The following is an 11,128-nucleotide window of genomic DNA, read 5'->3' on the forward strand; positions in this document are numbered from 1 at the left end:
GGAAGGAAGGAAAACTGGAAGCAAGCTGTGGTGACACAGTAGTTAAAATGCAGTGTTGCAGGCTGACTCTGCCCACTGCCAGCAGTTTGATCCTGACTGGCTCAGGGTTGACTCAGCCTTCTGTCCTTCCGAGGTCAGTAAAATGAGGACCCAGATTGTTGGGGGCAAATAGGCTGGCTCTGTAAACCGCTCAGAGAGGGCTGTAAAACGCCCTGTGGAGCGGTATATAAGTCTAAGTGCTATTGCTATTGCTAAGTGAGTTTTGCCCCATTTTACGTCCTTTCTTGCCACAGCTGTTAAGTGAATCCCGGCAATTGTTAAGTTAGCAACATGGTTGTTAAGTGAATCCGGCTTCCCCATTGACTTTGCTTGTCAGAAGGTCGCAAAAGGGGATCACGTGACCCCGGGACACTGCGACCGTCATAAATATGAGTCATACTCCTTGCAGAAAGCTGGTCATTTGCCTTCTTTTGGAGAGTCGTTGAGGCCACTTGGAAGTTTCTCTGTGTCCTCTCTCCAAAAGGAGGCAAATGACCAGCTGTCTGCAAGGAGTATAAATCTTTCCATTCCCCACCATCCAGTCAGAGCTGAAGAAGCTTCTGGGATGAGAAGCGAAACGTCTTCAAAGAAAAACAAGAAAGTCCAGTTGCCTCCTGAAAAAGCACCTTTGGGACAACCATGACCTGGATGATTGAGAATCTCCACAGACAAGATGCTAACTTGTTTGAAACCTTGTTTGTGGAAGAGGTGTTCTTTTCCTACTTATCCGACATCCTGGTCTTGTTTTAGGCCTATCTAAACTTTCGCCGGAAGAGCACCATGGGCTGGAGCATTGGCAACGTCCTGCTGGACTTCACTGGAGGTGCCTTCAGTCTCATGCAGATGTTCCTGCAATCCTACAACAACGGTAAGAGCGGCCCGTCGAGTCAGACAAGTCAGAAAAGGTGATTTCGGGTAGTCCTCGACTTACACCCACAATTGAGCCCAGAGTTCTGCTGCTAAGTGAGGCAGCTGTTAAGTTTGTTTTGCCCCCATTTTACAACCTTTCTTAAATGAATCACTGTGGTTAAGTGAATCATGCGGTCGTTAAGCGAATCCGGCTTCCCCCATTGACTTTGTCAGAAGGTCACAAAAAGGGATCACATGACCCCAGGACACTGCAATGGTCATAAGTGAGAAAACCGGTCATAAGTCACTTTTTTTCAGTGCAGTTGTAACTTTGAACAATCGCTAAAGAAATGGTTGTAAGTCAAGGACTGCTTATACTTTGTGGGTCTAGTATGTATCCCTCAGGAGCTATCCACAATCCCTCTTCACTGCATAGCTAAAGGTAATCCTTAACTTATGATCTCAATCAGGACTAGAAATTGCATTACTAAGCAAGGCGTGCCCAAGTTTATGACTTTTTTTGCCACTGTTGCTAAGCAGATCACTGCAGCCATTAAGTGAATCACATGGTCTTTAAGCAAATCTGGCTTTTCCTCCATTGACTTTGTCGTATGCCGACTGGGGTCGCAAATGGGGATCACGTGACACCACAACTATCAGAAATACATGTCAGTTGCCGAACAACTGACTTTTGAACCTGTGTCTGGGGGAGGCAGCGGCGGTTGTAAGTGTGACGACCAGTTGTAGGTCACTTTTTTCAGTGCTTTTATAGCCTAACAACCACCTTGCTTAACCATGAAAATTCTGGTCTCAATTGCGATTGTAAGTTGAGGACCATCTGCACCATTCGGTGATGGATCAATCTTGCTTGTAAATTCCTCAGGAAAGCAGTAGAAATTTGTTAAGATATTTAACAATTTAGTAGTTGGAGCAGTGGGGCTGTGCAGTGACCACAGTTGTGGTTGTTTGGAGAAGGCTGGCGCCTACATGAGGCAATCTGCACTGTGATTGGTTGCTGTGGAGGGGGAGGGGGAGTTTCCTTTTCCCGCCTTTTTCTTCTGTGTGCTCTGTGATTTACCTCACGATGCTCCTGTTTGCCTGACTATCTAGTTTGCTGTATATGTAGATGTGAAACATATTTATTTATATAAAGCTACAAGTTTGTGTCAGTGTCTCTAACTAGATTTGGACACCGGCTGAGCAATTCCCTGACAGTTTAGACTTTAGAGACTGGAGAGGGTCCCTTCCGAAAGTATGGTGGGAGACATATCCCTGAGGCAAAGAGATGCACTTATGTTTATCCATTTTGAAAAGGAGAGAAAAACGATGGATACACATTCATAGCTAATAATCTAATAGATCTCAAGTTACTTCCTATCCTTCTGTTATCAACAGAGAACAACTGTCTTAGTGAACTTAGTTAGCTTAACATTTGCATCTTGTAGTTGATTGGTTGGAGAGTGCTGGCTCCTGCGTGAGGTAATTTGTGCTGTGATTGGTTGCTGTGGGTGTGGAGGGGGATTTCCCTTTTTCCCGTCTTTTTCTTCTGCACGCCCTTTTGTGCTCTGATTTACCTCATGATGCTCCTCCTGTGCTGATTTACCTCACAATGCCCGACTATTTAGTTTTCTGTACATGCAGGTGTAAAATATAAAATACAATATAAATATATAATATATAATATAAAATATAAAACTACAAGTTCATGTCAGCATCTCTCACTTCATTTGGACACCTGCTGAGCAATTCCCCATACAAAATTGTACAGACTTTTCAGGAAAATGCCTAAAATTTTCATTGCACTGTGAATTATAAATAGGGGGAAAATCTATTTATGCTTTTCCAAGTATTTATTAACCTCCCTCGGTCAACTCGACCGCTTCTTGTAAGCTCTCATTGTCTCTTTCTTCTTCAGACGCATGGAAGCTGATTTTTGGAGACCCCACCAAGTTTGGCCTCGGCCTCTTCTCCATCATCTTCGACATTGTCTTTATGATCCAACATTACTGCTTGTATCGCACCCCCATTTACGAGCAGTTTGAGTAGCTCAGTAGCCTGTCCCGAGGGTGCCCGCTGCATCGGGAAGCTTTATTCCAAAGAAAACCAAGACTGGCAACTCGAGTTTCCACACCACCTTAAATTGCACCAAAACTCCTTTTCCACTTTGTGCCTTCGCGTCTTGCAATCCGGCAGTGCGGCCTTGCCAACGTCATCTTCCCCTGAATTCCTCAGGTGTGAAGTCCTCAAAAAAGCTTCCGGGGAAGTCATGGTCCGCAAAAGAAGAATAAATGCTCCTGTTTTGCCATCCAATTTCTTAACAGAGTTGCGACAGGAACCCTACATTGAAGGCATCTTAGCCAGCAAGAACCTGCTTTAGGAGAAGGCTGGTTACGAGGAAGGGAAAAACAGTTGTCATCTTTAAATCAGTTAAACCTGAAGGACATCTCGTGTGACTTCAGGACCCCCGGTGTCCCCTTTTCTCTTGAACGGGGGTGGGGGGTGGGGGAGAAATGGATGATGTGGGACCACCTCGAAAAGCTTTACGTTGGTGTCAAAGAACAGCGTGCTGAAGAACCTCTATGTGAAACGGTTGAATTCAGGGATTGATATTATTAAAGATTGTGTAACAGCTCCTTGATACGTGGTTGATTGATGAAGGCTCCTTTCGAAAGGAGAGGTGGTCTGGTTGTGGTTTAAGGGGACCAGGAAAAGCCGAGTGAGATTGTGGGTCCCTCCGGAAGGGAATCGCAGAGCCCCGTCTGTAACCATGATAAACCCTGTAGTTGGGTTTCAGTAAGACCCTCTTTACCTAACCGGGACTGAAGACACAGGGATCTGCTCAGAAGGAGGGTGTTGCAATTTGTGGGGTCCTTACTGATCTCTGAGCTGGGTGGTTTTCTTGCAGACGTTTCATGACCCAACTAGGTAACATCATCAGTGCTAGAAGGGGGCGGAGATTTGCTGTTTATAGATTTGCCCGGTCACTGTTGGTGAGAATGTTCTTAGTGGTTTCTTGATTAAGCTGTTGGATAGATGGCGGAGGAGGAGGACAGACATGGATGGATAGATGGATGATGGGTGGGTGGATGGATGGATGGATGGATGGACGAGGGATGGATGATGGATGGATGGATAAGAGGGAGGTCCTTGATGCTCTCTGAGCTTGATTGTTTTCTTGCAGACGTTTTATGACCCAACTAGGTAACATCATCAGTGATAGAAGGGGCCTAGAAGGTTTGCTGTTTATAGGTTTCCCCTGTTGGTGAGAATGTTCTTAGTGGTTCCTTGATTAGGCTGTTGGATAGATGGAGGAGGAGGAGGAAGAGGAGGACAGACATGGATGGATGATGGATGGATGGATGGATGGATGGATGAGGGATGGGTGGATGGATGGATGAGGGATGGATGGGTGGATGATGGATGGATGGATGGATGGATAAGAGGGAGGTCCTTGATGCTCTCTGAGCTTGGTTGTTTTCTTGCAAATGTTTCACTACCCAAATAAACGACATCATCAGTGCTAGAAGGGAAGGACGAGGGGGGACATGATAGCAGTCTTCCAGTATCTCAGGGGCTGCCCCAAAGAAGAGGGAAGCTATTCTCCAAAGCACCTGAAGGCAGGACAAGAACCAACGGATGGAAACCAATCAAGGAGAGAAGCAACCTAGAACTAAGGAGAAACTTCCTGACCGTTAGAACAATTAACCAGTGGAACAACCTGCCTCCAGAAGCGGTGAATGCTCCAACACTGGAAGTTTTTAAGAAGAGACTGGGCAGCCGTTTGTCTGAAATGGTATAGGGTTTCTTGCCTGAGCAGGGGGTTGGACTAGATGACCTCTAAGGTCCCTTCCAACTTTATTATATTATTATTATTGTTATTATTATTATTATTATTATTATTATTATTATTATTATTATTATTAACAAATGGTTGTAAGTCAAGAACTATTTGTATCTCTACAATGTTTCCACAGAATAAGCCATTTTTCATTAATCTTGGGCATATATGCAATTTTTCTATTGGCTCCAGGCTTCTAGCTTTGTTATTATTATTATTATTTTAAAAAAGGAAGAGACACTCGAGATCAGAAGTCCAGCTTGATTTATTTTGTGTAAAACAATCCACAGCAGCAAGTTGGCAGCTTTAACCTCCGAACTAAACTGATGTGATCAGGCGGAAGAAAAAATAACAAACCACAAGGCTTTGTCGAAAAAAGGTCATCCTTCCCCACCGCCATTTCCGCTCGGAAAGGACAAACCACAGGGATTAAGAAATGGGTAAGAAGAGTGGTGAGTCTTGTGACACGTCTTCCTCACAAGACAGGCCAAGATTTAAGGGCCCGGACGTTAAGCCGGCGCACGAGTCAAAACAAGCAGTAATATACTGAAATAAGTTAGTGATACAAATGTTGGAGGGGACGTTATTTACAAGACGTACAAAAGGAGAAATTGGCACAACAGTCGTGATCAGAGGCGAACTTTGGAAAAGTCGAGAGACGCACTCGAGGGTGGAAACCACGGCCTTCAGACAGAACGGGGGCTCAAGGACGTCTTGTCGAGCGCGGACGTTGCTAGCGTCAGCCCGTTTCTGACCGATGATGGTTAACCAGAATTCTGGCTGAGCAAAGGGCCAGGCAAATGAAGGCTTAAGGCCACCGAAATTGTTTGCCTTCATTGGAGGACTTGCCAAGCCCTTCTGGAAAGCGGAACCGATTCCAAACGCCCGTCTATCGCGGCTTCTCGGCCTTCCTCTAAGGAGCTGAAGACACAAGCCAACGGTTGGGTGCCTCTGTAAACGCAGCCCCGGGGGCAGATTCTAGATTTTTCGGCATTAAAAAACTTTGGTTTAGAGAAGCAGGATCGCAAGGAGCACCCTAGGCGGCCATCTTGTCTATCAAAATGGCCACCCGACAAAAACGGAGTTTTAAGAACGGACTCGTCCACTGGAGAATTTCTGGGAAAAAAAGCCCAGCTCTCCCTATCGGGCAGAAGGTGCTCGCCGTGGATCAGAAGCAGGTTCTCCCCTAGTTGCGGTTTGATGCCCACGGTCTCCGATCCAGGTGGGCATCAAACTGCCCCCTCTGTGGGGACCCCCGGATGGACGAGAGCCATCTTTGCATAGGTGTGTTGGGAGGTGTCTTCTTTTTTTTTTTTTAAAGGTTCTCGGGTCAACAGAGCTGTGGTCCACCCTTCAACATCTCTCCACCCTGTCCTGAAGACCGTCGCTCGCCCATCCCACCCACCCCTCGCTCAGTGGCACGGCTGGGACAGCATCGACTGCTGGACCGCTTTCTGCAGAGAGTGCCTGGTCACCAGGAGCCGGACCACTTCCTCGTTCCGTTTGGTCAGCCGCTTGCGAGCTTGGTCGTGAGTCACCATGGTCATATCCCAGCCGTTCACCTGCAAGAATTCAGAATGGTTTTATGATAAGCATCAAGATCAAATGACCTCTGGGCCACCTCTGGCTCTTTGGCTGCCCCTGTCTGGCCTGCGTGGATTGATTTTATTTTGGAAATGACTAAAAAAGATGTTGAGAGTCTAGAAAGAGTGCAGAAAAGAGCAACAAAGAGGATTAGTGGGCTGGAGGCTAAAAGAGGAGGAGGAGGAGGAGAAGGAGGAGGAGAAGGAGAAGAAGAAGAAGAGGAAGAAGAAGAAGAAGAAGAAGAAGAAGAAGAAGAAGAAGAAGAAGAAGAAGAAGAAGAAGAAGAAGAAGAAGAAGAAGAAGAAGAAGAAGAAGAAGAAGAAGAAGAAGAAGAAGAAAGAAGAAAGAAGAAATAAGTAGTAGTAGTAGTAGTAGTAGTAGTAAAAAAAAAGCTAGAAGGGACCTTGGAGGTCTTCTAGTCTAGCCCCCTGCTCAAGCAGGAGGACCTATATCGTTGCAGACAGGTTGATTGTCCAGTCTCTTTTTAAGAAGAGACTGGACTGCCATTTGTCTGAAATGGGATAGGGTTTCCTGCCTGAGCAGAGGGTTGGATTAGATCAAGGCTTTTCAACCTGTGGTACGGGTACCACCTGTGGTACATTGGCACTTGGCAGGTGGTACACGACCATCCTAGAAAAATGGTAACGGGGGAGGGGAATGAGCTGAACCGGTGGCAGCACCGCACAAGCCTGAGTGAGAGACGGCTGGAGCTGCAGGGCTGTCAGGGCTCAGCGGAAGCGCCAGGATCAGNGTAACTTCGAACAGTCACTAAGCGAACTGTTGTAAGACGAGGACTACCTGTACTTTATCCCTTTTTTGCTTTTTTTTTTTTTTTGGTCATCAAGTTTTTGACACCTTGCTAGATGACTGGTGGTACTCGGATGTTGCCCTATCCTAAAAGTGGTACAATGGGTGAAAAGGTTGAAAAGCCCTGGACTAGATGACCTCCAAGGTCCCTTCCAACTTTATTATTATTATTAAACCCTTTCTGGTTTTGGGAGTCTTCTTTGCAAGAAGGTGAGCAAAACACAATTACCAAAAGATAAGTTATTTATTATTATTATTATTAAATTCATTTGCCACCCATCTCATTTCAAAGTGGCTCCAAATTCAATGAATTCAATTCATATAAATTGAAGCCCTACATTAGTCTATAACCCCTTCACCACGGCTCACAAAAGGTGATTTATTTAATTAAAAACGTGGGAACAGGCACTGCGGCTCCTCCTGATTTTTGCAACATCGTGAAGAACCCTTCTTCCGAAAAAGATCATAAGGGGAACAAACTATGTTAAAATATAATTTAAATCCTGCATCAGCCTAGCCACGTCACCGAATTCCGGGGGAGCGAGCTGCAGTTCACAAAAGCCAACAGCTTTTCACAAAATGGGTTGGTTCTATATATATATATATGCAGGTCTTGGCGTATTTGGGTCTTTTCCTTTGAGAGTATCTCAATCTTACACGGGAAAAGACCCGAATACGTCAAGACCTGCATACCTGTACCCGTGAAAATCTACGAAAACATATATATATATTCAGATTTGTTTTTTGCTGACAAGAGTTAAAGATTTAAGTGTATATATATATATATATATATATATATATATATATATATTCCAGAGGAAGCTCTATCAAACTCAAAGATCAGGAGAAGTCCGATATATTATTTTATATATACATATACATACACACACACATACATATATACACATATATACACATATACATATACATACATACATACATACATACATGAAATAACTTTTCAAAGAACTTTGAGGCTTAATTACCTTAAAGAATCCTTTAATGGGTTACATAATCCGGCACGAACGAAGGAAAGCCAAAGACTGAAACACACACCCCCCATCCTAGCTCTCGCGACAAGCACAACTCCCTCCCTCCTTTCACAGTCATCAATCATATGCTCCAATTAAGCAGAGGTGTGAATCTTCTTCTCGTCTCATCTCTGTTATTACAGACTGCTGCTGCTTTGACCTTGGCTGAGCTATGCTAAGATAATGTAGTTATTCACAGGCATTCCTCCCCCCTCATCTGGCCCGCAATGCCTGCTTTTGCTCTTGAAGCAATATGTAGGCTAAATAAGATATGTTTGCTTCTTCACATATGTCAAGCAATAACATCCAATGTTAGCAGACTTGACAATATGTATATACTAGCTGTACCCGGCCACGCATTGCTGTGGCTCAGTCTGGTTAAATGGAAAAGAAGTGTGTTGCTTTGACGTCCAACAGATGGCGCTGTTTTTCAAAAAAAGCATGTTTTTACCTGTCACAGGTGTGACATCTATATAATAGTAGGTATATAAAAACACGCGCGTATTCGAATGCAACGTTGTGTCAAAATTTCAAAGCAATCGGTGAAGAACTTTCGAAGATTTAAGATTTTGAACAAACGAACATTTACATTTTTATTTATATATAGAATTTGGATTGCTAACAAAGAATTAAGGGAGAATGGAATAGCTATTTCGAACTTTTTAGCTCTCATCAGCCAAACATACCCTTCTGTGATTCAAACCTGGGCTGCCTGCACGTTAAGCAGCTGTGTTAACCTCTAGGCCACAGGCTCTTTCTCACTTTGTCAGCTGTGTCAGGGAGGGAAGACACAGGGGAGGAGAATTACCTTGAGTGCTTTTTTTTGATGCACCCTGTCGACCCAAATATGGGAGAAAGAAATCTTTTGCCTGTATCAGTTCAAATTAGAGCCATCCACAGGCAGCAGTCGCAACTGCAACATCATTTATATATATATATATATATATATATATACAGTATTTTTAAAAAAATTGGATTGCTAACAAAGAATTAACGGATATGTATATATAATGTATATGTATATATAAAATAATTAAGGGATATGTATATATAATGTATAAGTATATATATCGGACTTCTCCTGATCTTTGAGCTTGATGGAGCTTCCTCTGGAATAATAATAAATCTCCACCAATTTGGCTTTAAAGACACTGGGGGGGGGGAGCAGGGCAAAGCGTCCAGCTGGTCCTTAAAACAGAACAGAATTTTACCTGCATGATTTTGTCGCCGACTTGAAGCCCCGCCATTTCTGCCGGTCCACCTTCTGTCACGCGAGTGACATATATGCCCTGGAGGGTGGGGGAAACAGGAGGGGAGGGGTCACTGCCTGGATGATCTCTCATGAAACTGTTCCCCCCCCCCTCCCCAGGTTGCTTAATGAGAGTCTGTTGGCCTTTTTCTCCAGTCTCCTCCTCCTCCTCCCCTTCTACCACAGATGACATAACCTAGTTGGGTCATGGAACCTCTGCAAGGAAACTATACAGCTCAGAGAGCACCAAGGCCCCCACAGTCCTCCTTCTGCTCCTCCTGCTTCCCTTCCTTCCTTTCTCCTCGCAAACCCCCCTCTCTTCTAGCACTGATGATGCTACCTAATTGGGTCATGAAACGTCTGCAGGAAAATCACCCAGCTCAGAGAGCACCAAGGATCCCCACAGTCCTCCTCCTTCTCCTCCCTTTTAGCACTGATGATGTTACCTAGTTGGGTCATGAAATGTCTGCAGGAAAATCAGCAAACTCAGAGAGCACCAAGGACCCCATTGTCATCCTTCTCCTCCCTTCTAGCACTGATGATGTTACCTAGTTGGGTCATGAAACGTCTGCAGGAAAACCACCAAACTCAGAGAGCACCAAGGACCCCATTGTCGTCTTTCTCCTCCTCCTCCCTTCTAGCACTGATGATGTTACCTAGTTGGGTCATGAAATGTCCGCAAGGAAACCACCCAGCACAGAGAGCACCAGGGACCCCACAGTACTCCTCCTCCTCCTCCTCCTCCTCCCTTCTAGCACTGATGATGTTACCTAATTGGGTCCTGAAACGTCTGCAAGGAAACCACCCAGCTCAGAGAGCACCAGGGACCCCCACAGTTCAACCCTGGGCTAAAATATTCTCTTCTGTTGATACTCCCTTGCCCTCCAAAATGGAACCTGGGATATACAATATATCTATCCAAGAAAGACATCCCTAAAGGGGGCTCCGTGCCAACCTTGTCCGTCTTGTCCTCCGAGAAGGGATTCTGGGCAGGATCCTGGTCGATGCCCCCTCCGATGCTGAAGCCCAGGATGAGATTCTCGCCCTGGCGGAGTTTGTGGATTTCAACCCTTTGCTAAAAAGAGATAAGAAGAGCCAAATTTGAGCGCTCGCGTCTGACTCCGTCACGGCTCAAAACACAAGCAGTGCGGTCTTGAGTGCCACCGAGGGAGTCCCCGACTTACAACGGTTTGTTTAGTGACCGTTCATGGTTACAACGGCACTGAAAAAAGGGACTTACGGCCATTTTTCACACTTACGACCACTGCTTCATGTGATCGAAATTCAGATGCTTTGGCAACCGACTCATACTTATGACGGTCGCAATGTCCCGGGGTCATGTGATCCCCTTTTGAGACCTCCCGACAAGACAAGCCAATGGGGGGAAGCCGGTTTCACTTAACAACCGTGCAGTGGTTCACTTAACGACTGTGGCAAGAAAGGTCGTTAAATGAGGCAAAACCTGCTTCCTTAGCAACAGAATTTGGGGGCTTGATTGTGGTCGTAAGTCAAAGACTCCCTGTATACGTAGTCCTCAAGTAACAGCCATTAATGAAGCCCACCCATCACCATCGTAAAACCGACTTCAATTCTGGCCCTAATTGTGATGGTTTAAGTTGAGGACTATATACATTTTATACATAAATTTAAAAAATAAACAAAAATAAAAACATATTCTATCCTGTAATTCTATTCTATTCTATTCTATTCTATTCTATTCTATTCTATTCT

General features: G+C 44.8%; 2 protein-coding genes across 2 annotated transcripts in view; one reads left to right on the forward strand and one right to left on the reverse strand.

The window, feature by feature from the left end:
• CTNS (cystinosin, lysosomal cystine transporter) overlaps positions 1 to 3,523 on the forward strand; it is a 20,683-nt gene extending 17,160 nt beyond the window's left edge. Inside the window, exons 10-11 of the mRNA XM_015826498.1 lie at positions 790 to 907; positions 2,804 to 3,523. Coding sequence (XP_015681984.1) covers positions 790 to 907; positions 2,804 to 2,934 — 249 coding nt within the window. The 3' untranslated portion in view covers positions 2,935 to 3,523. The remainder of the gene's footprint in view (positions 1 to 789; positions 908 to 2,803) is intronic.
• Positions 3,524 to 6,125: 2,602 nt separating this feature from the next.
• Positions 6,126 to 11,128, reverse strand: part of TAX1BP3 (Tax1 binding protein 3) — a 17,918-nt gene continuing 12,915 nt past the window's right edge. Inside the window, exons 2-4 of the mRNA XM_015826499.1 lie at positions 10,353 to 10,472; positions 9,360 to 9,437; positions 6,126 to 6,288 (exon numbers count right to left, since the gene is read on the reverse strand). Coding sequence (XP_015681985.1) covers positions 6,139 to 6,288; positions 9,360 to 9,437; positions 10,353 to 10,472 — 348 coding nt within the window. The 3' untranslated portion in view covers positions 6,126 to 6,138. The remainder of the gene's footprint in view (positions 6,289 to 9,359; positions 9,438 to 10,352; positions 10,473 to 11,128) is intronic.

The sequence above is a fragment of the Protobothrops mucrosquamatus genome, unplaced genomic scaffold (assembly GCF_001527695.2).
Source record: "Protobothrops mucrosquamatus isolate PMUCROS unplaced genomic scaffold, P.Mucros_1.0 scaffold3155, whole genome shotgun sequence".
In the NCBI taxonomy this organism is placed as follows: Eukaryota; Metazoa; Chordata; class Lepidosauria; order Squamata; family Viperidae; genus Protobothrops; species Protobothrops mucrosquamatus.